This window comes from Dipodomys merriami, unplaced genomic scaffold (assembly GCF_024711535.1).
Source record: "Dipodomys merriami isolate MVZ:Mamm:240054 unplaced genomic scaffold, mDipMer1.0.p SCAF_70, whole genome shotgun sequence".
NCBI classification, from domain to species: Eukaryota; Metazoa; Chordata; class Mammalia; order Rodentia; family Heteromyidae; genus Dipodomys; species Dipodomys merriami.
Window position 1 is genome coordinate 6,121,014 of NW_027206291.1, and position 25,904 is coordinate 6,146,917.

At 44.4% G+C, this 25,904-nt stretch overlaps 1 protein-coding gene across 8 annotated transcripts; it reads right to left on the reverse strand.

Moving 5' to 3' along the window:
* Positions 1–782: 782 nt before the first annotated feature.
* Champ1 (chromosome alignment maintaining phosphoprotein 1) lies at positions 783–20,193 on the reverse strand. Of its 8 annotated transcripts, none has more exons than XR_011368897.1 (6): positions 20,107–20,193; positions 15,132–15,239; positions 7,508–9,967; positions 4,548–4,676; positions 3,745–3,799; positions 804–2,829 (listed from the first exon to the last, which is right to left on the reverse strand). XR_011368897.1 is itself a non-coding variant. In XM_070007995.1 (3 exons), the coding sequence occupies exon 3, from the start codon at positions 9,916–9,918 to the stop codon at positions 7,522–7,524; it is 2,397 nt and encodes a 798-aa protein (XP_069864096.1). In that variant the 5' UTR covers positions 9,919–9,970; positions 15,132–15,239; positions 20,107–20,193; the 3' UTR covers positions 6,312–7,521. The 8 variants fall into 8 exon arrangements, 1 of the variants encoding a protein (XP_069864096.1); XR_011368894.1 differs by having other exon boundaries at positions 7,508–9,970; XR_011368898.1 differs by having other exon boundaries at positions 3,741–3,799; positions 7,508–9,970.
* Between the last annotated feature and the right edge of the window lie 5,711 nt (positions 20,194–25,904).

Consider the following 25,904-nt stretch of genomic DNA (forward strand, 5'->3'; position numbering starts at 1 on the left):
CTGAACTCATAATCCTTCCTCCACCTGTGTTGGGATTAAAAGCTATGTGGCTCAGAAATTTTTATTCTGATATTTCTTTCAAATAGTAAATTTCCAAGAAAGGAACTACTGACCAAACCTTGGGAGGTAAGACAGTAAAGACATATTCATCAACTTTGTCTGGATAAAATTCCTATGTGCACTTGTTTTCTCTCACCCCTTTTCCCCACACAAGCAGGTAGTTGCTTCCTGTTCATCACCTAGGCATGGGCATGCCACAGGATTGAGGAGAGTAAGACATTTTTTTTCTGGCTTTTTCAATTGATTAACTGGTTAGAGGCAGAGGAATTTTGTGCTTGCTGAAGAAATCTGAAGAAGAGGGCTGAAGGCATGACTTAGCAGGAGCATCTGCCTAGCAAGTGTGGGGCCCTGAGTTCAAATCTAGGTACCACAATTTAAAAAAAAAGTAAAAATAGAGCATTTTCTCTAGACACCTTGAGAGAGATGGGGATACTGAGAGCAGACCTAGAGGTCAGTCATTGAACAGTACTAAATGTTGATGTCTCAGGCAGTTGGGACCATTTGCCAAAGAGGTTCATGCCTTGATGGTCAAGGGCCTGTAGGATGTAGATGGGCTGTAGGACAGATACTGTATGAACTGATTCCTATCCACTCTGCCTCACTGCATGAATCCCTGGGACAATTCTGAGGATACAAGAACTCCAGACAGCAAGATGAGAACTTGAGTTTGAAAACTTGAGTAGACTTCTCCAACTCTTGGGATGCAAGAGATACCCCTGGATGTGAACAAGTTACTGTGGGGGCATAGGTCATTACCTATGCACAGCTGATGTACTGGAGGGTTCCTCATCAATCCATCGGTACTAAGAGTACTGATAAGTGTTTCTATCTTCTATCTTGAATAAAACTTGCAATTCTGTATTGATTTGTGCCATTTACAATTTGTGGGGAGGAGGACTGGAGACAGCTCATGGCCTTGCTCCAGCTATGCATGTACTCTTATCACTGACCTGCACCTCAGCATGGGTTATTTTTGACAGCTCCCACGTTTCTATTGTCTTTAGGAAATTGTGTAGGGTAAACCCTTTCACCTCATCCCTTAGTTTGGTACCATGTTCATAGTGACAACCTGGTCATCATGAGACCCCAGCAAGCTAAGAGGGTTTTTAAGCTTTACTCCTAGACACACATGTACCTAAGCCAAGAGAAGCCTCTTGTGAGAGCTTTCTTCCCCATCTTAGAAACTGAAATAGAGACCATAGACTCTCACTCTTCATGCACAGAAGCAACTGACTAGATGACCAAGTCCAGCTTCCCTGATAAATTTTAACTTGCCGTCCTGAGAGACAGAAGCAGTGTGTCAGCTTGGTAAACATTTTGGCATTGCATTGTCTGTCCTTAGTCTGTCAAGCATTTGGATTCTGCTTCCTAGCTCTATGAGAAAATGGATCTAGAGGAATGTGAATTTGTGTGCATACTCACATATGAGTATGCAAGACCAAGGAAAACCACTAGGAAAAATGGCAAAATTGAAGGGTAAGACAAAGGCAAAAGGCAGCACTGGGCCCCACTTTGTTAACTAGGAAAGCCAAAGCTTTGGGAAACAATGGCTTCCCTGCTCTCAGCAGTTTCTATTAGCTGGTTCCTAGCCTAAGCACAATTCAGTGGACTTCAGGGTACCAAAACTTATTGGACTGTTCCAGGATTTTACTTGCTGGTGGCCTTGGAGGAAAATATGGTCATGGTTTCTTTGAAGAAGATATTTCTATTTACCTCACAGTGTTCTCTGATCCTTCTCCCCATTGAGAGAAATTATCTCAGAAAGTATGCTTCCACTCTGACAATTACTCTTATAGCTCTCCTTTTATTTATTTAGTTTTGCTGGTCCTGGGGTTTGAACTCTGGACCTGAGTGCTGTCCTGGGCTCCTTTTGCTCAAGGCTAACACTCTACCACTTGAGCCACAGCACCACTTCCGGCTTTTTTCTTTTTGCTTATGCAGTGCTGAGGAATCGAACCCAGGGCCTCATGCATGCAAGGCAAGCGCTCTACCACTGAGCCACCTTTCCAGCCCCTTTTATTTTTTTCTTAAAAGGAAGTTTTTTATTTCAAAATCAATCTCTGAAATGTTTTCATAGTGGTTGAAGAAATGTGGCAGACAAAAGAGACAATAATTGGCACCTTGAATTTCTCCTGGCTGTAATCTGTGGCTACATTCCACTCACTTCTAACGGGTAGCAGTAAAACCCAGCATGACCCACAGGGAAAACAAAGAGGCCTTAAAGAAGATGCAAAGATTGTTTAAGGGCTATTTTCCTGTTAGGTGGTCTCTTGCGGGTTTGATAAACTCATCTGTGAATCTCAGGATTACTCCAGATTTTAGAGATAAATTTTCTCAGAAAAAGTTATCATGAAACCCATCACTGGGGTCATCACTGTTACTCCAACACCCACCCACCTTCAAGGACTGGCACTTTGTAAGAATTCAATATATGTGTGCTGACCTCACAGTGTGTGTATATGCAAAGAAAGGTAAAATGCGTTGTGCGCGTTCCTCTGTAGATTTATATGCCCGTATACTCAGGATGAACAGGGGGAAGGCCTGTTCTTGCTCTCAGGGAGGGAGTAACACACAAGTAGACTTGTGTCTGTCTTTTCTTCTCTTAAGAGGTTACTTGTGATTGGATTCAGGGTCCACTGGAGTAGTTCAGGATGGTCTCAAGATCATTTCTAGAAAGATCCTTTTTCCAAATAAGGTCTCACTCAAAGGTCCTGGGATTAGGCAGTGCATACAATTTTAGGAGGGATACTATCCAACACATTCCAGCCTCTATAGATGACAAAACAGAGCAACATTGTGATCATCTTGCCATTGACCAAGCCCTACCAGGAACCCTCCCCACTCAGCCTCCCAAATGGGGTGGTAGGTTTTCAATGACACACTGAGCAGATGGCCTTTTTTTTTTTTTTTAAGCCAGAAGACAAGGCCCTAGGAACCTCCTCCAGCCTATCTTACCCTGGGGCACTGTTAGGGCTCTTATATAGCAACCTGGATGGGGCAAATGGTGCAATCCAATGAGATAGAATCCCTTTTCTTCCCCTAGTATGCTACTACACTAGTGCATCATAGATTCTAGTAGGAACTGCTTTCAGGAACTAAGAGCCCAGTTGCTAGTGATATAGCCCAGATGGCAGGTATTCTTACCCTCAACAAGAAAAATTGACTGTTTTGTGTTCTAGTTTTGTACCATTACTGGGCTTTGAACTCAAGGTCTGGGCACTGTTCCTTAGCTTCTTTGCCCATCACTTAAGCCACAGCTCTTCCAGCTTTTTGGTGATTAGCTGGAGATAGGAGTCTCACAGACTTTCCTGCCCCAGATGCCTTTGACCACAATACTTACATCTCAGCCTCTTAAGTAGCTGGGACTGCAGGTTACAGTCACTGCTGCCTAGCTTTTTTCTCCTTTCTTTCACTGGTAACTTATTTTACCTACCACTTTCTCTGTATTATTATTCTGTTAGGTCTCTCTGGGAGAACAGCCCCTTTCCCCCTTCTTCTCCACTGGCCTGAAACCATTAATCACCTGTCAATCACCTGACTGTGAGACAGCAAAGGACCCCAGGCTCTGAGGTCATTTCCTGAGCCACCCTGGTCCCGCCTCCCCTATAGACTGACTCCACATGAGGCCCTCAATGTGATGTCCTTCCCTCCCACCCACCCTCCCCAGCCCCCATCTCCACCTGCCTCCATCTCTTGCAGGCCCGCAGTTTGCTCTCCCGGCAATAAACTCCTTTTCTACCTGAAAAAGGGAGAAAAGAGAGTGAGGGCCTCGTGTCAAGCCAGTGTCTATAGGGGAGGGAGGGAGGCAGGGCCAGGGCAGCTCAGGAGTGACCTGAGCCCAGGGTTTCTGCTGACTGGCTGGCAGGCAGGCAGGTGGAGAAGAGGCAGGAGGGCCGTCCTCAGGGCAGATCTTACACTCTTCACTGCCTTTCTGCAGTCCCTGGCATCGTATTTTTAAGACTTTATTTATTTATTTACTTACTGAGGAACCAAACCCAGGGCCTCATGTATGCAAGGCAAGTGCTCTACCACCCTAGCCCTCCAAGACTTTTAAAGGGTCACTTTATGTAAATACATCTTACCCTCTTCAAACTAGCCAATTACGAGCAGAGTGTGGACTTGAACTCAACCAATCCAAGCAGAAGGGCAGGGCCTACTATGTTAGGGATAAATAGGGAGCAACCTGCCTGCTCTGTGTGCTTGCTTGTCAAACTTTTGGCTGATTACAAACCCTTCTACAGAAGTAAATTCTGGTGGGAGGGACAAGATGGAAAAACTGGGAAAGAGTGAAGGGGTGGCACTATTCAAAAGAAATGTATTCATTGTCTGACAAGAAACTGTAACCCCTCTGTACATCACAACAACAACAACATAAACCTACTTCCCTATGACCCAGACATATTACTACTGGGCAACTGCCCAGAACATCACAAGCCAGGAATACTTAAGAACACATGCATATCCACATACATTGTTGTACTACTCACAATAGCCAAGTTATGGAAACAGCCCAGATGCCCTGCAACAGATGAGTTGATCCAAAAAATGTGGTAACTATCCATGGTGGAATATTGCACAGCTATTACATTATGTCATTTGCAGGGAAATGGATGAACCTAGAACAAGTCATGTTAAGTGAGGCAAGCCAAGCTCAGACACAAACAGCACGTTTTCTTCTCTCATATGTGGAAATTAGATCTAAAGTACACCAGGACATAATGAATTATATAGGACTCTAGGCATTCACACACAGTGAGACCAAAGGGGAGGAACACAAAGGAGCAATGCCTATATGTCTCTCATAAAAAAATACGGAAACAAGATCAAGGAAATAGAAGCAGGAGGTTTTGTTGTTTTTGTTTTCTTTTTTATCTTGTGTGTTCATTTATCTGTCTCTGAAAGGGCAAAAGAGGGAGGGCACAGAAATGGAGGAAAAAGGGTAAACAAATGTAGCAGACATTGTTGAATATGAACTGTAACTTGTGGGTGGAAACAGGAGGGAAAAACTGGGAGACAGCAAGGGAAGGGGCAACATTGTCTAAAAAGAAATGTACTTTTTACCTATGTAATGTAACCCCTCTGAACATAACTTTTTTTTCAAAGTAAGAAAGAGAAATAACCACCAGAAGTAAACTTTGCCTTGCTGAGACAATTGTTTTCACATCTATCCTGACTCAGGTGGTTCTTGGAGAGTAACACTTTCCAGTAGGAAAAATGGTTCAACTAAACAGGGTTTTAAGGTTCTGAGGCCACAGGGTTTTAAGGTTCTGAGGCCAAATAGCTTCTGTCTCAATTCTGGCAAGGCATCAGAATCTCCATCACACCTGAAATGAAGCAAGCACTGGGCTCAACGAATCTTGTACAATCTAGTGTGTAGAGATATCCTACACACCATTTGATTACAGAGCTCAAAGAAAACACAGCTCAGAAATGATGTTCAATGCAAAATGGAAACAGAAAGGGTTGAGCCCAATGCTGTAGCTCACGCCTGTAATCCTAGCTACTCAGGAGGCTGAGATTGAGGATTGCAATTTGAAGACAGCCAAGGCAGGAAAGTATGTGAGACTTTCTCTGATCTCCACTAAACTACAAGAACAGCTGGACATAAAACTTTGTCTCAAGTGGTAGAATGGCTAGCCTTGAGCACAAAAGCTCAGAGACAGCACCCAGGACCATAATTCAAGTCCCAGGATTGGAGGGGGAAAAAGTCAAGAACTAGTGGAAACAGAAAAATGGAATTTGGATATTATACAATGAAAATTACTGTGATGGCTTATTTTGCTGGTCAACTTCGTTGAATGCTAATAGTAAAGCAGACTGTTTTTGTGAGGGCATTTCCAGAAACCATTTGGATCACAATGGCTCTGATTTGGTCAATGGTTTTAATCTACTGACAGAGTCAAACTATGGATAGATTACTGGGAGGTGATGGAACTGTGGGAAGGTGGGGCCTGGCTGGAGGAAGTGGGTCTTTGGGAATGTCCCTTTAAGGAGTGTATCTTGGCCCTGCCTCCTTCCTGTGATCTCTTTGGATGCCATGAGCTTTCCATCTCCTGGCACTTCCTTCATAGTGTTTCAGCCTTGTCACAGGGATAAACACAATAGTGCCAGCTGGCCATAGACAGAAACCTCTGAAACCATCAACCGTAATTAAACCTTTCATCCTTTCAATTGTTTTGCTTATGTATTTGCCACAGCAACAAGAGTCTGACTATTGCAATTACACATAAGAAATCACATGAAGACACTGCTGACATAAAAGCCTTTTTAATTTGGTTGGTAACACATTTGACTAAATAGTTTAGAATAAAATAATCCATGAACAGGTCTGAGGTATTTACAGTGACAAAACCATGGAAAACAAAATTGAAACAGTTCTCAAAACAGAAATGTCCACTTGTTTTGTTTTGAGATAGGGCTACACTATGCTACTCAGGATGGTCTTTGAACTACTGATCTCAAACAATCCTTACACTCAGACTCCTGAGTAGCTGGATTACAGATATGCACCACCATGCCTGGTTCTGTTTATAAAACGTTTTACTACGGATCTGGAAGACTTTCAGCTCCTACCCATTGCCCTGGGCTTAAACCTCAATAGGGGCACGTAAGGTTCAGGATTAGGAAGTATAAACTCTTAACACATTTGACAACTTAAAGATCATCTGTTAGGGTGAGCTGGCAGGAAAGTGAAGGGCAAGACACCACATGGAAGACTCTCCTGGAAATAATGAAGGACAAAAGCAACCTCCCAATACACTATCCTTCTCTTCACCTCCTATAGAGGACTGCAGACCACCTTCAAGACTTACTCAACTTTCCTAGTTGGCAGAAAATCAGTGACCCTGAGGACTGACTACACCTTTCCATGATATCAAAGCTAATAAACACCTAGAAACTGTTAAAAAAATTTATAAACTAATTTGACATGATCAAACAAAATAACTCATATTTGAAAATACATTCAGTAAAGGGAAGAACTTTTTCTTTTCCAAATTTACTTTTCATGCCTAATGCTTATGCATTTCACCTAATAATTTTTTTTTCTTTTTAGGTACAAGGGATTGAACCCAGGGTCTCACACAGGCTAGGAAAACTACTGAGCTCTCCACTTAATAATATCTATTATCTGAAATCAGTTTCACATACATTTTAACTGGGTGTTTACAACTTGTTCTTATTTACTAAATGGAATATCTACTCCTTTGCATTACTATTCAAATATACTTAAATAAGAAACATTATCCATCTGGAATACCCAGTACAAATTTATTGACTTACAAGATAAGACACATAAACAGGTAACATGAAAAAAAAAATAACCAAATGCTTCCTTTGCAACACTAGAGACATTCAACACGTACACCATGAACATCACCATATACTGATCCAACTAGGCTAATGAACTATGTCAGTCAGCAAATGACACTGCAGAACAAATACTCACGCTGTCCTTAAAAATCAGATCTGCTGAGACTCCAGTGGTGAATCAAGAGCTTCCATCAGCTTCTTATTTGCCTCTTCATTATGCCGGCTTTGACAATGAGTTAAATGTTTCTTAAAGCCTCTTGGGAAATTTGACTCAAAATTACAACGTGGACATTTAAGCAAACTCTGCCCATGGGCTGCTACGTGATTTTTAAGGAGAGATTCCAAAAGAAATGCCTTCCCACAAATTGTGCACTTGTATGGACTGTGGACATTATGCTTATTAACCAAGTGATGCAAAACAGCACCTTTTTTCATAGCACGACAGCAACAGATTTTGCAATAATACTTCCCTTTTCCACGCTTCATATACTTTGCAATCTCCTCTTCAGAGATGAATGCTTCTTTTTCTTCGGTGAACTGCAGCACATGTTTTGATTGTTCCGGACTAGTCATATCCATTTTGTGCTCTTTGCTAAAATCAATGGATTCTACATCCACCTGTTCTTGATCACTGCTTGATTCCTGGCCCTTAATGTCTATAGTGTCCAAGTCTGTTCTGATGTATTCACTGCTGCTAAGTTCAGCATCTGAGTTCTCTTGGCTGTCTTTCTTGAGCTTCTTAGAGGAAGGAAATAAGGCATCTTCTAAGAGTTTCTTAGGTGTAGCCAGAAGTTCTTCCTGAACCAAAGCATCACATTTTTCCTCATCTCCAGCATCTAGCTGTAGCTCATCTCCAAGCTCTGCTGCCTTCTGAGACTCTGAGAACATGGCAGGTTTGGGGAGTTCAGGGAAAAGGGCATGCTTCCGGGTCTCAGGGAAAAGTGCTCGTTTCCGTGGCTCAGGAGAAACAGGTGGCACTACTTTGGTGGACTCAGAAAACAGTGAAGATTTCCTAAGGTCAGCATCGATAGAGAGGACAGGCTTCCAGATATCTGATGTCACTTTGGGAGGCTCAGATGGCCCAGAAGGACCCAATTTCCTGGCATCAGGGAAGACAGATTTCTGAGGTTCTATGCTAAAGGAAGGCTTCCAGAGGTCTGGTGAGCCACCACGGGAACTTTTCTGGTCAGAAAAATCAAGAGAGGCAGCTTTCCGTTGGTCAGGTGAAAGCTTCCAAAGATCTGGTGACCCTGAGGGTTTCCTGAGCTCTGGAGACCCTGCTGGGCTGTGGATATCTGGGGAGAGTGGTGGGCCTGGTCTACGAAGCTCAGGAGACACAGAGGGAACTGCCTTCCAATGTTCAGGTGACAAGGTGGAGGCTGTCTTTCGGAGCTCTGGTGGGCCAGACTTCCATGACTCTGGAGATGTGGGAGGAGTTTTCCAGGAACCAGGTGAAACTGATGATGACTTCCAGGATGCAGGGGATACAGATGGAGTTGGTTTCCAAGGTCCAGGTGACACAGAAGGAATTGGCTTCCAAGGTCCAGGAGACATAGATGAAGCAGGCTTAGTTGGCTTCCAAGGTCCTGGTGATACCGAAGGACTGGATTTCCAAGGCCTTGGGGACCCAGGTGTCCCTGGCTTCCAGGAACCTGGGGACACAGCTGGGGCTGGTCTACGTGGCTCCGGGGAAATGGCAGAGAATGGCTTCCAAGGTTCAGGGGATTCTGAAGGTGATGGTTTCCTTGGTTCAGGAGAGGCAGACCTGGCTGGCTTCCGAGACTCTGGAGATGCAGTTGGGGATGGCCCCCAAGGTTCAGGTGAAACAGCCAGGACTGGTGACTCTGGAGAAGAGGCTGAAGGGGGAGGACCAGTATCTGCAAAAGGAGAGTGCTTCTGAGCCTTGGGGCTCACATGAGCAGCCTTCACTGGCTCAGGAGACATGGGAGTAGGCTTCTGTGGCTCTGGAGAAGGGACAAGGCCAGGCTTCTGCACTTCAGAAACCACAGAGGCTGGTTTTGGAAGTTCAGAGGAAAGAGACGTTTTCAGTGGCTCAGAAGGAACAAGGCCAGGCTTCTGAGGCTCCAGAAGAATAGGAGGGGCAGGTTTTGGTGACTCTGGAGACAATCCAGGACTAAGTTTCTGTGCTTCCATGGAGAAGGCAGACACAGACTTTGGTTCTGTGGGGCTAGAGGGTATGTTCTGATTCTCAGGAGGAGATGGGCTTTTCACAGGATCTGCTTCTTTGTTCAACTGGTTTTTTGGTTTATCAGTCCATGTCTCTGGGGCCGCATGTTTGGAGGTGATATGATAATACACATTGGAGTACATCTTGCTGGTGAAGAAGCACTTATGGCAGTGAAAGAGCTTTGCACTCTTCTGGTAAAATATCATTTTACCTAACCCCCCAGTGTCCATGTCATCACAGAATTCAGGGTGGATAGTACCCATGTGGATCTGCACATTCTCATAATCAGTGCCTCGGAACCCACAGTGGTCACACTCCAGGCGTGCTGAAGGTCTACGCGGTTCCGGCAACACCTCCATCTTCTTTCTTTACGACACAGACAACTGTGTACTCTACAGTCTTGCAACACTGCTGCAAAAAGTAGAAGTGAGTTGCTTTATGGAATGTGATTTTGAACGAAGCGTTCTTCTACTCCACGCTATGAAGGCGTCCATTCCAAGAGTCTACAATGTTATATGCTTTATTAAACATCTCTAAAAGATTTATGAAGCTGGTGCCAGCAGCTCATGCCTGTAATCCTAACTACTCAGAGGCAGCTGACATCTGGGAATCAAGGTTCAAAATCAATGGGAGAGGGGGTATGGCTCAGGTGGTAGAGTGCCAGACAATAAGCAAAAGTATCAGATACCCAGTGCAAGTCCCAGTCTGGGGTAGGGAAGCCAACAAGGGCAGAAAAGTCTGTGAGTCTTATCTCCAATTAACCACCAAAATCCTGGAAGTAGAGTTATGGCTCAAGTGGTAGAGTGCTAGCCTTGAGCTGAAGAGCTGAGGGATAGTGTTTCAGGCCTAGAGTTCAAGCCCCATGACCAAAAACAACAAAAGAAATTAAATCTTGCTTCCAAAAGGTATTTTTTTGTTAATCTGATGCCGATTTGGTTTAGTATCAATATTTCTGTACTGTTTTATTTAATCCATTCATTTACTGTTTAGAATGCTTTAGGGCTTTTGGAATGGCTAGATGAGTCCTCTACCAACAGAACTACACCCCTAGCCGGGAGCCAGTGGCTCACGCCTATAATCCTAGCTACTCAGGAAGCTGAGATCTGAGGATCGTGGTTCAAAGCCAGCCTGGGCAGGAAAGGCTGTGAAACTCTTATCTCCAACAAACCACCAGAAAACCCGAAGTGGCACTGTAGCTCAAGCACTAGCCTTGAGCTGAAGAGCTGAGGGACAGTGCTCAGGCCCAGAGTTCAAGCCCCAGACTGACAAAAAACAAACAACAACAACAAAAAAAAACTACACTTCTATTTATTCTAACGAGGTACTTAAATTTAACATAGCACTTTGTAATGTAATGTGCTACCTGTGCTGGCTGGGGAGGTAAAAGGATATAGAGAAACGGACAGAAACTATCAGAAGGACCTCCCTGGTAAGAGATCTCTGCAGAGATGTAGAATTAACTTCACGTAGGTGGAACCACTATCTATCTCACCACACTTTTTTTTGTCTGCAAAAAGCTTTATTTTCGTTTGGTCCAAGGCTTGAAAGGGTTCCAGGAAGGTTGGTTGGGAAGTTGCCCAGTGGCTGGCTGGAGGAGAGAGGCTCAAGCTGAAACCCTGATGTTAAGCTTTGCAGAGATGGCTGGCTCCACAAATGTTTAAACTGCTTCTCTTTAAAATATTAACCATTTCTCTTATTAACCCTACATCTTTTTTCTTAATGGTCCTAAGGTTCCTATGTCACTTTTCTTATAAAGTGTTGGTTTATATTGTTCATTTTTTCTAATCACTGCTACATTTTTTTTTTTTAACGTAAGAAATAAGCAAGCTGGGCACTGGTGGCTCATACCTATAATCCTAGCTGCTAAGAAGACTGAGATCTGAGTTTCACAGTTTCAAGTCAGCCTGGGCAGGAACATCCAAGAGACTCTTATCTCCAATTAGCTACCCCAAAAAGCCAGAAATGGAGCTGTGGTTCCTGTGGTAGAGTGCTAACCCTGAGCATGAAAGCTCAGGGACAGCACCCAGGCCCTGTGTTAGGTGCCAGAATTCTCTCCCCCCCCTCTCTCTTTCTCTCCCTCTCTCTCTCACAAACACACAGAGCCTTTTTTTTTTCTTTCTTTAGATCTGAGACCAGGATTCAAACTTGATTTCTGCCATTTTCAGTCACTGGCTAGTGCTCTACCAATTGAGCCATACCTCCAACCCCACGTCTTTTTATTGAAAGTATTTTCTCAGGTTCTTTTCTCTTAACTTTATAGTCCCCTCCTCCCCCACTCCTCCTCCTTTTCTGCTCAGTCATGAGGCTTCAACTCAGGGCCTGGGCGCTGTTTCTGAGCTTTTTTTCTGCTCAAGCCTAGGGCTCTACCATTTTGAGCCACAGTTCCACTTTGTTTATTGGTGGTTAATTGTAGCTAAGTTTCATGGCCTTTCCTGCCTGGGTTGGCTTCAAACTACAATCTTCAGATCTCAACCTCCTCTAAGTAGTTAGTATTACAGGCATGAGCCACCAGCACCTGGCTTATTATAGCATTATTTTAAACCACATATGGTTTACATAAAAAATTTAACTTAAGACTGTTCTCATTACACTATAGGTTTTAAATTATGCCTTTTCTTGTTCTTATTTTTTTGAGCCAGGGTCTTGCTAACTACATAGCACAGGCTAGCCTCAATTCACAATCCTCTAGTCTCAGACTCTCAAGTGCTGGGATAATAGTTGTGCACCACTATGCCTGATCTAAATTATGCTTTATCACTGTTTTTAATCATCAATAAGTTGTCCCTAATCTAATTATGATGACTTCATTCTTTTTTATATCTGTAACCGCGCCCCCACCTCAACTTTTTCCTGCGGTGCTAGGAATGGAATCCAGGGCCCTGTGCAGGCTAGGCAAGCCCTCTCCTACTGGAGCTACATCTCCAGCCTATAAAGGACTTGCACCTCCAACCCACTTAGCATGAAGAGGTCCCAATCCAACCTAGTTTTTCATCCCCAAATCAAATATTAAATCACACTGATTACACAACTCTTTTCTTCACTTTATATGTAAATTCCATTTAGTATTTATGTAATTTCCAACTCCTTTCTCAGGTTCTTCTGTTTTTTTTTTTTACCATTTCACTATTTATTTTTCATCACTTCCAACTTCCATTCTGGCATGCCATTCTCAGCATGAAATCCAGAAACTGATAAAACAAAATTTGGAACTAATACAAAGTGAGAAGAGCGTAAAATCTTTGCTTATTAATAGTCAGGAAGAGTGGTATGAGTCCACAGACTCAGCTACTTGGAAAGCTGGGATAACAGATCACACAAACCTAGGAGTTCAAATCAGTCAGGGCAACGTAACAAAATCCTGTCTCTAAAAATGAAAAGAAATGCCTTCTCATTAAGTGACAACCCATTGCTCACCAAAAGTGTCAAGTGCTGATGAGAGCATGTGTCACGCTCTGTGTTACTGGTAATGGTGAAGAGACATTCTCCCCATGGGTTGCTCCTCAGAGAACAGCATACTTCATTAATCTCATAAACACCAATAGAAGACTTAATAGCTCTTATAAGTTCCTTTCAAAAAATGTTGCTGTTGACATTATTGCTTTCTATTACCTCTATCAGTGATGTCTTTGATTTTAGTCAAAAACTAAAAAGGAGATAGACCACTGAAAAAATAACTTTGTTAGAATACTTACCTCCTAGCCAGGCACCGTGGCTCATGCCTATAATCCTAGCTACTCAGGAGGCTGAGATCTGAGGATCATGGTTCAAAGCCAGCCCAGGCAGAACAGTCTGTGAGACTCTGATCTCCAATAAATCACTAGAAAACTGAAAGTGGCGCTGTGGCTCAAGAGGTAGAGTGCTCGCCTTGAGCTCAAGAGCACAGGAACAGCGTTCAAGGCCCAGAGTTCAAGCCCCACGACGACAAAAAAAAAAAAAAAAGAATACTTAACCCCTGAACTGGTGGACAATTATACATCCTTTTAGAAAATTGCTTTTAGGACTAAAAAGAATATAAAATACAGTAATTTAGTTTAACACAGTAATTTAATATTAGAAAAATTTCTGAAAATGATCTTAACTGACAAATGTGAAAAATATGTAAAAATAATGGATTAATCATCTCACAGCCCAAAGTTCAATAAAACTAGAAGACTTTAGAGAAAAACAGATCTTCCTAATAGTCCCATCTGGCTCTAATCGGTAACAGTAAACAGCCAAGGGTTGCTCAGAGTAAAGAGCCATTATACTGGGGCTGGGATGGTGGCTCAGTGGTAGAGCGCTTGCCTTGCATGCCTGAGGCCCTGGGTTCGATTCCTCAGCACCACATAAGCAAAAAGAAAAAAGCCAGAAGTGGCGTTGTGGCTCAAGTGGTAGAGCGCTAGCCTTGAGCTGAAGAGCTGAGGGACAGTGCTCAGGCCCAGAGTTCAGGCCCCATGACCGGACCCAAGAAAAAAAAAAAAAGAGCCATCATACTAAATACCATGTGGGCAAAAAACAGCTAAATATAAAAGCATACACACCCTTTTTCCTCTACCCATCACCAACTCTCCCAACCAATTGTAAAGTTCCACTCACATGTCTGCCTCTCACCAAGTTTAAAGTTGAAAAACTTTAAAAAAAGTTTTTCAAACCAAGCAACAGTTGATCACACCTGAAATCCTAGTTACTCAGAGGCTAAGATCTGAGGATCCCAGTTCAAAGTGAGCAGGAAAGTCCATGAGACTCTTTTCTCCAATAAACTACCAAAAACAGTTGGAAGTAGAGCTATGACTCAAGTGGTAGAGCACTTTAGTACTTTAGCAAAAGCAGCTTAGGAGCAATGCCCATGCAATGCAGTCAAACCAAAGGACTGGCATGCACACAAAAACAAGTTCTTCAAAGAATGCTATAGAACCTACTCTTCATATCCCACATTATACCACAGACATATATATCAAGCTCTTCAGCTCAAGGCTAGCGCTCTACCACTTGAGCTACAGCGCCACTTTGGGTCTTCTGGTGGTTTATTGGAGATGATAGTTTCACAGACTTTCCTGCCTGGGCTGGCTTTGAACCTCAATCCTCAGATCTCAGCCTCCTAAGTATCTAGGATTACAGGCATGAACCACAAGCACCCAGATTACATTGTTGTTTTTTTGTGGTAGGTCATGGGGCTTGAACCTGGGGTCTGGGCCACTGTCCCTGAGCTCAAGACTAGTGCTCTATCATTTTGAGCCACAGCTCCACTCCCAGTTTTCTAGTGGTTAACTGGAGATGAGTCTCACAGGTTTTCCTGCCTGGGTTGGCTTGGAACCGCGATCCTCAGATCTTGCCTCCTGAGTAGTTAGGACCACAGGTGCAAGCCTCCATTTCTGGCCAGTATATGTTTTTATAGAGTTCTTCCCCAACAACTCCAAACACTTTCCAAAAATTCTCTCATGATAAAATCGTCTACTTAAAAAGTAGAAAATATTAAGGCAAATAAACAGCATATGCAAAGATGTTAGTAGAATACTGCTTTATAAATCCTAGAACAATAGTTTCAGAGTTGCAAAGAAACAAAGCGCTGCATGCCTTCCCCTGATAGACTTACCAGCTGTCTTCCTAGACACTTTAAAAGTAGTCTTCAAAGGGCAAACAGCCTACATGGCTTTTTGATGAACCCACAAAAAACAGACGATAGGACAAAAAGAAGTTGAATCTGAAAAAAAAAAAGGAAAGGTAATCAAAAGTATATGCTTGAAGTCAGAAAATGGTGGCTTATGCCTATAATCCTAGCTTCTCAGAAGGCTGAAATCAGAGGACTGAGGTTCAAACCTAGCCCAGTCAGAGAAGTCCATGGGCCTCTTACTCTAATTAACTAGCAAAAAGCCAGAAGTGGACATGTGGCTCAAGTGGAAAAGTATCATCCTTGAGAGAAAAAGCCTAGTGAGAGATCAAGGCCCTGAGTTTAAGGCCCAGTACACACATATACACAAAAAGTGATCGAGCTAAGTGCTGGTGGCTCACGCCTAAAATCCTAGCTACTCAGGAGGCTGAGATCTGAGGGTCATGGTTCAAAGACAGCCCAGGCAGAAAAGTCGCCATGAGACTCCAATTAACTACTCAAAAAAAACCCAGAAGTGGCACTGTGGCTCAAAGTGGGAGTACTAGACTTGAGCAAAAGAGCTCATACACAGTGCCCAGGCCCGAAGTTCAAGGCCCACAACCAACAGAGAGAGACAGACAGACAGAGAAAGAGAGAGAGAGAGAGAGAGACAGACAGACAGACAGACAGACAGACAGACAGACAAAGACAGGAAGGAAAGAAAGGAGGGAGGGAGGAATGAATTACATGCCAATGATAACCCTGACCCTTACAGTAGTATCCTTATATCTTCTCTCATCATGTGGAACCCTCCAACAGTGCTCCAGTTATTACTAGGTCCAACCCATTAAGCTTGAACCTTTATTAAAACAGTATCAGAACAGTAGATGCTCTCCACTCCCTGGGACATTGTTCTCGTTTAATTTCACATGACAACCTACTACAGATCATGTCATGTGTAGAACCAGAACTTTCTCAAACTCACCATCTAACTTCAATTTATGTTGTCCCATGTCTTATATCATTTTTTTTTTTTTTTGGGTCCGGTCGTGGGGCCTGAACTCTGGGCCTGGGTGCTGTCCCTCAGCTCTTCAGCTCAAGGCTAGCACTCTACCACTTGAGCCACAGCACCACTTCCGGCTTTTTTCTTTTTGCTTATGTGGTGCTGAGGAATCGAACCCAGGGCCTCAGGCATGCAAGGCAAGCGCTCTACCACTGAGCCACATTCCCAGCCCCTTATATCATTTTTTTTTTTGTGCTGGTCTTGGGGTCTGAACTCAGGGCCTGGGCACTGTCCCTGAGCTTTCTTGGTGAAGGCTAGCACTCTACCACTTGAGCCACAGCTCCACTTCTGTTTTTTGATAGTTAACTAGAGATAAGCATCTCCCAAACTTTCCTGCCAAATTGGCTTTGAATTGCAATCCTTAGATCTCAGTCTCATGAGTACCTAGGATTACAGGTGTGAGCCACAATTTTGACAAGCATTTAACAACTGTTGGTGTGACTACATACTGTAAAAACAGCTGACATTCTGTTGATTATCAATTACTAACAAGTGATTGTGGAAGGAACAACACAAAGGTGAAAAAGAAGACGATTCTGGCAGGAGACAGATGGTAGAGTTCTGACCCAGAGAAGGTTCTTAAGGACCTGCTTCAGTGACTGCTTAGGACTGTTCTCTCTGTGTGTGCATTTCAAAAAATCAAAGCATGATTTAGTTGATTTGTTGACAAACACAGGCTAGGACAAACTAGCCAGGCATAACTACTGCCAGTATATATCTGAAATATCTATCAGCCCCTCCTTCATTCTCTTGTCATTGCTTTAATTCTAAACTCCTTCTCCAAAGCCCACTCATGGTGCTGCTAGCAGAGTCCTCTCTAAACCCAAAAGGCTGAGGTAACTTGTCTGAACATTCTTTAAAGTCTCCCAGACATCTGCAGAATAAAATCAGAGCATAACATATAAAGTTCTTCATTGACTGCATCGTCAAGTTGCTGACTCCTGTAATTCCCTGATTCTTCAAGCTTCTAGGCCTTTCTAGAACACAATTCCTCTTCTTTACATTCATCTTGCAATCTAGCCATCGAGAAATTTCTTTCATCCTTCTGAGTTTTTTTTTAAATGCAGAGTCCGATTTCCCACTCCTTTCTACTCTGTCATATGCACACTTCCAGTGTAACTGACGTTACCCTGTAGGCATGAAGTCTGACTCCACACCAAATCATACCTCTCACCCCACAGATGATCCAACCATTTATTCACTCTTGTAACCCCTGTGCATCTCTGGTACCCAAATGTGTGCTCAGAAAACATTTGCTCAGTCATACTCTTGTTTCCTGAAGACTAGAACCAGTCTCAGATTAAAAGTTTAAAAACTAGAGAAGACTAGTGTGCACACTGCCTGTCAGTTAACTTTAATAAAACTCCAACTCATAGTTCAGCAAACTCAAGACTGATGTTAAATACCCTGCCAAAGATTAGGCAAATGACCAGCATCTGACAGAGGACAGGAAAAAGTTCTGCTCTCTACTCAGGTTCTTTTTACATATCATGATCAAACTGACACAGCAGAATTTATTAAGATTGTGAAAATCCAGCACAAGAGGCCAAAACTAACAAAATGAGCCTTATCAAATATTTAGACTCCATGTATCAATTTAATACATATTTCTCCCATATTCTGCTCCAGATACTCTGTTTCCAGCTCTGGTGAGCACTTTAAAAACATCTCTAGCCAGGTGCTGGTGGCTCACACCTGCAATCCTAGCTACACAGGAGGCTGAGATCTGAGGATCATGATTCAAAGCTAGCTGGGGCAGGAAATTCCCCGTGAGACTCATGTCCAATTAACCACCCCAAAACCAGAAGTGGCGCTGAGGCTCAAGTTGGTAGAGTGCTAGTTTTGCGCTAAAGGGACAGTATGCAGGCCAAGTTCAATACCCACAACCTACCCAAAACTAAATAATCTCTAGTAAAACTAGGGAAGATTTGAGCAGTATCATCACGACAGTAAGCACTATTAAAAAAAAAAAAGCGGGGGGGGGGGGGGGGAGGAAGTCAACTGTGAATACAGAATTTAATTTCACGGTGAAATAACATGTTCCTGAATAAACAGGTAGAAAATAGCAAAGCAGATTCCAGCTCAACACTTGTAGTGCCAGTAATAAGTAGAGGACTAAAAAGGTCCTCAGAGGAATGGAATCCGACCTCTTCATTTTACCACTGAGAAAACATGTTGAAGGAAAGAAGCAACTTGTCAAAGATAGCAGCAACTCAGTCTGGAAACTGGGGGTGGGAAATGTCCTGATTCTCAACCTCTGCTGTAACACAATGTTGTCTTTCCTACCCTGTCTAAACTACCCAGGCTGACATTACAGACTCCAGTCGAGAATCCAGCTTCCAGACAGGGGCTAGTGACTGTGGTTTTGTTTTAGCTTTAAGTTTTTAACAATTAAAAAAAAAATCAGCGTTCATACACATCTGTAAAAATAAATCAATAGCTCAAATCAGGGCTGGGAATGTTAGCTTAGTGGTAAAGTGCTTGCCTAGGGTTGGCATAAACAGAAAAGGCAGGAAGTGGCACAGTGGCTCAAGTGCTAAAGTGCTAGCCTTGAGTAAAAGCAGCTCAGGGACAGTGACCAGGCCCTGAGTTCAAGAGCCAGGACTGGGGGAAAGGGAGTGGACTAGCAAAAGGTAACTCAACAGCTCAGATTAATAGAAACTCTTCTCATACTACTCTCTACCACAACAGACTGCATTTTGCCACCATCCAGTAAGTACTATGCTATGCTATGTGGCAAATCTCAAATTCATCTCATTCACTATCTTCCTTGAGGTTAACTACCACTAATCATCTTTTAAATCGCATTCTGATGTATATCCAAGATGTAGAGCATGTTTACATGCTAGTTGGACTCGTTGTCTGTATGCATAAAAGCTGTTGTTCTTCCCCTCTATCAAGCTGTTTTGTTGTTTTTTTTTTTTTTCTTGGTCCGGTCGTAGGGCCTGAACTCTGGGCCTGGGCGCTGTCCCTCAGCTCTTCAGCTCAAGGCTAGCACTCTACCACTTGAGCCACTGTGCCATTTCCAGCTTTTCGGCTTATGTAGTGCTGAGGAATCGAACCCAGGGCCTCAGCATGCAAGGCAAGCGCTCTACCACTGAGCCACCTTCCCAGCCCCCATCTAGCTTTTTTAAAGTTACTTTTGAAGTTTTATTTTAAAGTAAGAGTTGCACAGGAAGAACACAGCGCTCCCAGTTGTTCCATACCCCTCCCTCTCGATCACTACCTCTTAACACTAGGTAGCGGCGGTGCCTTTGCGGTAAGGGATGAAGTGACTTTGTTTTCAGGCGTCACCCAAGCGCTCGAGCACGGAACTACAGTCTCGGTCGTCGTAGCGGTCCATCTGTGCTCGGGGCCGCGGTTCAGGCCTCACGCTTCCCCGGGACTCGCACTAAAGCGCAATCACCGAGTCCCAGATCTCCGCCCTGAAATGCTGTGCTCCGGGCGGCGGCTCCTCTTCCTCCCCGGCTGGACGCGCGGGATCCCAGGGGGAGCCCGAGTGAGACGGGGCGGAGCTGGCGAGCGGCACCCCCTAGGATCCCGCCCTCCCCGCTCTCCCAGCCCCGCGTTCGGCCCTCGGGCCGGGCGACCGCCCCGCGCTCCCCGGCGCCGCCCCGCGCCTCGCGGCCGAGCCCGGCGCGGCCCGACTCGAGCGACCCGAGGCCCGGCCCACCTGGGAGGGGCCGCTCCCTGAACGCCGCAGGCTCCTAGGAAAGGGACAGCCAGCGCTCACGCCCGCCGCCCGACGGACCTCGCTCGCGGAACGCCACAGCGGCGCGGCGGCGGCGGCGGCGGCGGCGCGAAGCGCGAGAAGCGGGCAGCAGGCGGCGAGAGCGGCCCGCGGCCCTGAATGGACGCCCGGCCGGGCGCACAAAAGGCACCGCGCCGCCCACCCCCGCCCGGCCGCCCACTCCTCACCGTCCGACGCCGCGTCCGGGGGCGGGGACGGCAGAAGCCAGGGTTGAAGCGACCGCCGGAATGGCGGCACGACGCCGGGCCTGCCGGAAGTGCTGCGCCCCCGCCCCGGAAGTGCTGCGCGCGCTCTGTCCCGTCACAGCCTCCACGCGCGCAGCGGCTTCAACCCAAGGTTCCGCGGCTGCGGGCGGAGCCTGCGGCTGTGCGGCCGGGGCCATTTCTCCCCGTCACCCCACCGCCTCCCTGTTCCCCCGTTTTGCTATCACCGGAAGAGACTGCCGTCTAGGTCTGGGTCGCGCACTGGTTTTCCTTCAGCCTCAGTCCTTGAACTACGGGAGTGCGGTTCTTCTACGCGAGCGTCAACACGTCTACCGAAGCTCTGCGCTGTCTCTTGTGGTGTGACGGAATGAACTCCGGACGCCACGCACGCGGACGCACGATCAAACCTCACATTTAGGCATGTGATCCACTTTGAACCAGTTTTCACCTACGATACTGTGCTAAAGAGCTTTCCGTGTGCGTCGTTTTCATGGCACAGTCTGTTGAAGAGACATCCTTTCCCCCCACTGAATGGTCTTGGAACCCTTGGGAAAATCGTTTAAGCATACACTCCGGGGCTGGGAAGGTGGCTCAGCGGTACAGTGCTTGCCTCCCATGCACGAGGTCATGGGTTCTGTTCCTCAGCACCACATAAGCAGGAAGTGACGCTGTGGCTCAAGTGGTAGAGCGTTAGCCTTGAGCTGAACAGCTGAGGGACAGCGCCCAGGCCCAGAGTACAAACCCCACGTTAGCCTTGAGCTGAACAGCTGAGGGACAGCGCCCAGGCCCAGAGTACAAACCCCACGACTGACCAAAAAAAAAAGTTTATTTCTGAGCTGTCTATTCTATTCCATTGTTATTCATGTCTGTCCATGTGCCAGTACCATATTATTACTTTAGTTTGCAGTTTCAGAATCAGAGCAAGCTTGCCCTTAAGCTTTAGTCTTTTAAGACTATTTTGGCACTGGTGGCTGACACCTGTAATTCTAATCAGAAGGCTGAGATCTGAGGATTAAGGTTCAAAGCCTACAAGTAGGAAACTCCATGAGACTCTTATTGTAAGGTCCATTCCTGGACAGCGAACAGACCTCACCCAGTACCTGCCTTACCTAGGCAACTGGGACACCTGGAAGAGTCACAGCTGCATCAGCTGAGGTCACATCTTAATCTGATGTGGCCACACCTTTCTCCCACCTGATCCCACTTCCCTTTACATGGACACACCTTTCCCTGACCCCTACCCTATATAAGGCCTAACCCAGGGCCAGACGCCCTCTTTTGCCAGCCTCGTGGAGTGCCAACCTTGCCTGGTCCCAGCAGGTCTACTGAATAAACCTACCCCTTACCTGAATACCACATGCGTGGTGCTGTTCTTACTCGGCCACCTCTTTTTAAAAAACCTAACGCTTATCTCCAAGTAACCACCTGAAAATCAGAAGTGGATCCCTGGCTCAAAGTGATAGGAACAATAGCCTTGAGCAGAAAAGCTCAGGGAAAGCACCCAGGCCCTAAGTTCAAGCCCCAGGATCTAAAATACACACACACACACAAAATTATATGACACTTTTAAGATACTTTGAGACACCTTTGTAGCTTTTAGGATAAATTTTTCCATTTGGGGGAACAAATCACAATTTTGGCAAGAAATTGTAATGAATCTGTTGGTTTGGGAAGTTTTGATGGTTTGACAATATTATCATCTTCAAACTCATGAGCATAGGATGCATAGCCTATGTATACATGCATTAATTTTAATTAAATAAATTTAATAATTTAATAAAAGTAAACATTAAGTTGGTAATTTAATGGGGCTGGAAATGTGATTTAGTGGTAGAGTGCTTGCCTTGCATGCATGAAGCCCTGGGTTCAATTCCTCAGTACCACATAAACAGAAAAAGCCATAAGGGGCGCTGTGGCTCAAGTGGTAGAGTGCTAGCCTTGAGCAAAAGAAGTTCAGGGACAGTACCCAGACCCTAAGTTCAAGTCACAGGACTGGCCACAAATTTTTTTAAAAAATTATTGAATTTATAAACTAAATTTAATTTAAAATTAATTTGTTTCAGCAGTGATTTATAGTTTTTCGGTTTCGTTTTTTTGGTTGGTAGTGGGGCTTGAACTCTAGGCCTGGGTGAAATCCCTGAGTTCTTCATCTCAAGGCTAGCACTCTACTACTGGAGCCACAGCGCCACTTCTGGTTTCCTGGTGGTTAGTTTCCTGCCCAGGCTGGCTTTGAACCATGATCTCAGATCTCAGCCTCCTGAGTAGCTAGGATTACAAGCGTGAGCCACCATCACCTGGCAATTTATAGTTTTTTAGTTCATTGGAGGTACGAGTTTTCTAGTAAATTGGAGGCACTTCCTGCCTGGGCTGGCTTTGAAGTGGGATCCTCAGAGGTGTCTGCACAGAGCCTGCATGGCCCGGGACAGACCTTACAATTAGATTTGCTGGTATTTTGCTAGGAATTTCTGAATCAGTGTCCATTCCATGAGGACTTTAGATACTGGTCTGTACTTGAGCCACTTTCACTCATTGGCTAGCACACTACCAACTATGAGAAAAACTATCTTTTCTATCAAAGTGTGTTCTTAGAAGTCCCAGCTTTGGCTTGGTGGCATGGCTCTGGTTTAGAAAAAGAACTGCTTTGATATATGGGAAGATTATTGAAATGTAATGTTTTGTCTTTTAAACTAGTTTCTTTTCAAGATGGAATTAAGATGTGTATTTTGAGATTAACCTTATTTCAAAGATATTCAAACTAGACAATTGTGAGCAGATTGTGGACCAGAGCTCAACCAATCCGAGAAGAGGGGCAGGACCTGCTGCACAAGACATAAACAGGGCACAGACGGCCTTGGTCTGTGTGCTTGCTACCAGGCTTCCGTCTGGTGGTGCAGCCTTCTGCAGAAGTAAACTTTACCTTACCAAATCAATTCTTTATTTTCATGTCTATTGTTGTGAGTGGTTCTTGGAGAGCATATTTATAACACAACTGAGTCATACCTCCAACCCTAAAATAGACAGCAAAGATGCTCTTCAAACAAACAAAAAAAATCTGTTGTGCCAATCTCTGTATTTTTTTTAATCTTTTTTTTTTTTTTTTGGTCATGGGACTTGAACTGTGGGCCTGGGCACTGTCCCTGAGCTCTTCAGCTCAAGGGGAGTGTTCTAACACTTGAGCCACAGTGCCACTTCCAGTTTTCTGGTGGTAAATAGGGTATAAGAGTCTCACAGACTTTCCTGCCTGGGCTGGCCTCAGACTGTGATCCTCATATCTCAGCCTCTTGAGTATCCAATTTCTGATAAAGCATCATTTTGTTGTCTGCATAGCTCTCCCTTTTGTTCCCAACAATTCTGTCTCCTTTTATGGTTTGTAGATGTTTTTGGACTAAAAAAAAAATTGTAATGTTGCTCAGAGTAAATACAACAATACAAGCTTTTACCTAACATTTTAAATGAAATTTTAGGTCTCTCTCATGTCTTTTTGTATATAATCTATAGGTAATATCTTTCTGGTTGTCATGAAAATTACCATTAACACCCTAACGCTGTAACAGTGTAACTTGGATTTTTATCAGCTTACCTTAAAAAACACTGCTCATCAACTTGTGGGCAAGGATGGAAGGAGGAAAATGGGGGAAAGCAAAAGAAGTGGTGCCATTGTTAAAGAAGCATCATACTCACTTCCTGACTCAGGGAATTGTAACCCCTTTGTACAAGCCCTTAGTAATAACAATTAAAAAAAACGTTGCTCAGCTCCATACCCTCTTTTGGTGTTGATCACAAAATTACATCTTTGTACATTGTGTGCTCCCAAACAAAAACTAACAATTCTTTGGACTACACAGTCTCTTAAGTTATATATAAAACCAAATGTTAGCTGGCACCAGCTACTTGAGAGACCGAAAGCAGAGAATGTACAATTCTACCCTTGAGACTCTGTGAAATGATAAACAGGGTGTGACTCAAGTTGTAGAACATCAACAAAGAACAGGCAAGCCAAGCAGGGGAAAAATATGGACCAGAGTTAGACTACTACTACTTTTCAGAATTGTTGTTTTAAATGTATTAGCCTCTTAAGTAGTATAGGAAATGTAGTTACAAATTGTTACAATAATTTTATAATTATATTAGCTCTTGTATCTCCCTTTACAAAGATAGTTAATTCTGTTTGGATTCAAGCATCTGGTAGGTGCTGAATAAGCACTGAACTGGCTGAATTAATGAGTGAAGAGCTCCCTGAAGATCAAGTGACCACAGGGACAGCTTCACTACCAGCTTATGGTCAAAGGCAGCCCTCCTTCCAATAGCACTCTTGTGAAGGGGCAGCAGAGGGCACTGTGCTTCCGCCACCCAGGGTCACAACAAAGTAAAAGCGGTGAGCCTGGAAACCAGCTGTCCCTGGATATGGGTGGTGGCCAGGAACTGGTGGGACTGACTTCGTGCTGCCTGACATCCTGTATGAGGTCTGTAGCCAGGTGCCCACTCTCTGCAAAGACTTGCACCACTTGACCACTTGAACTGAGGTGAGCCAGACAAAGCTAAGAACCTACAGTCGTAAAGCTTAAGGGAAACACAGGTGCCTAAAGCTTGAGGTGAAGTCAGACCCATCTGTCACTATCTGTTGTGTGCAGGTGTGTGCCCGTGAACTGGGGTGTATGAAGGGGCCATCCTCGTGGCATCTCTGTCACAAGCATGGGACAGCATAAAGCATTCTAACGAACAGTCCCAGGGCATCGAACATCTATCTAACTAACCATGGATCAAGGATACCAATTGATTGCTAGTAGAAAACATAAGCTAAATTTTAAAAAGTCAAGAATATTTGGCTTTTCTTCTCCTAGCTAAGACAATTGGGGATTTCATCAAACCGCTGTGTTATGAAGAGCAACTTATATTGCCCTGAAAATATTAGTGTTGGACCCTATGCTAGTGTCCCCTCCAGTGAACAGTAGTGTATGCCACAGGTCTGGTAATAGCACCCCTTTGTGCTGCAACCACAGAAGTTAAGGCCTGGGTCCTAGGAAAACAGTGCAAGTGCTGCTCTTGTGCCCATGAAGCCTTCCTGTCCCCCAAGCTGGAACAAGGCAGCTTTCCTTGGTGCTGGCACACTTCATCTTGACTGACTTCTTTGGTGCATCAGGAACTCCTACTTTGTATGAATTCTGCAGTGTGGAATTTTTATTTTATGTTGTTGTTGTTGGTCATGGGACTTAAACTCAGGACCTAGGTGCTGTCCCTGAGTAATTTTTGCTAAAGGTTAGTAGTGCTCTACCACTTTGAGCCACAGCTCTACCTCTGTTTTTGTTTTTGCCTGTCCTGGGGCTTGAACTCAGGCCCTAGGCCTGAACTGGGGCAGGTGAGAAATTGGTGTAGCTTATAAAATGTACACAATAAATGCAGTGTTATTCTAGGGGCTGTAGTGGGGTCCAACAGCTTTTGCTGTCATTCAGCTCTCCAGTGGGTGAAGAGGATATTGCCCTGGTCCAACTCAGAATGCCTCTGCAAGCTTCATCTCAAGACACTACCATACTGGTTCCACCCATCCAAAAGTTGAGTCAGATCCTGTCTTTATCCAAAATGTTGACATTTTGTCAGAAATTTTTGCATTAATTTAGGGTTTTGTCTGTGTGTACATGTACACACACACACACACACACACACACACACACACGTGCAGGAGTACTGAGAGTTCAACTCAAGAGTCTTGTACTCTTGCTTGGCTTTTTCCACTTAAGGCTGACACTCTACCACTTGAGCTGGAA

What these genes read in the sequence shown, in the direction of transcription:
- Champ1 (XM_070007995.1), bottom strand. Translation starts at nt 9,918, where the DNA reads ATGGAGGTGTTGCCGGAACCGCGTAGACCTTCAGCACGCCTGGAGTGT.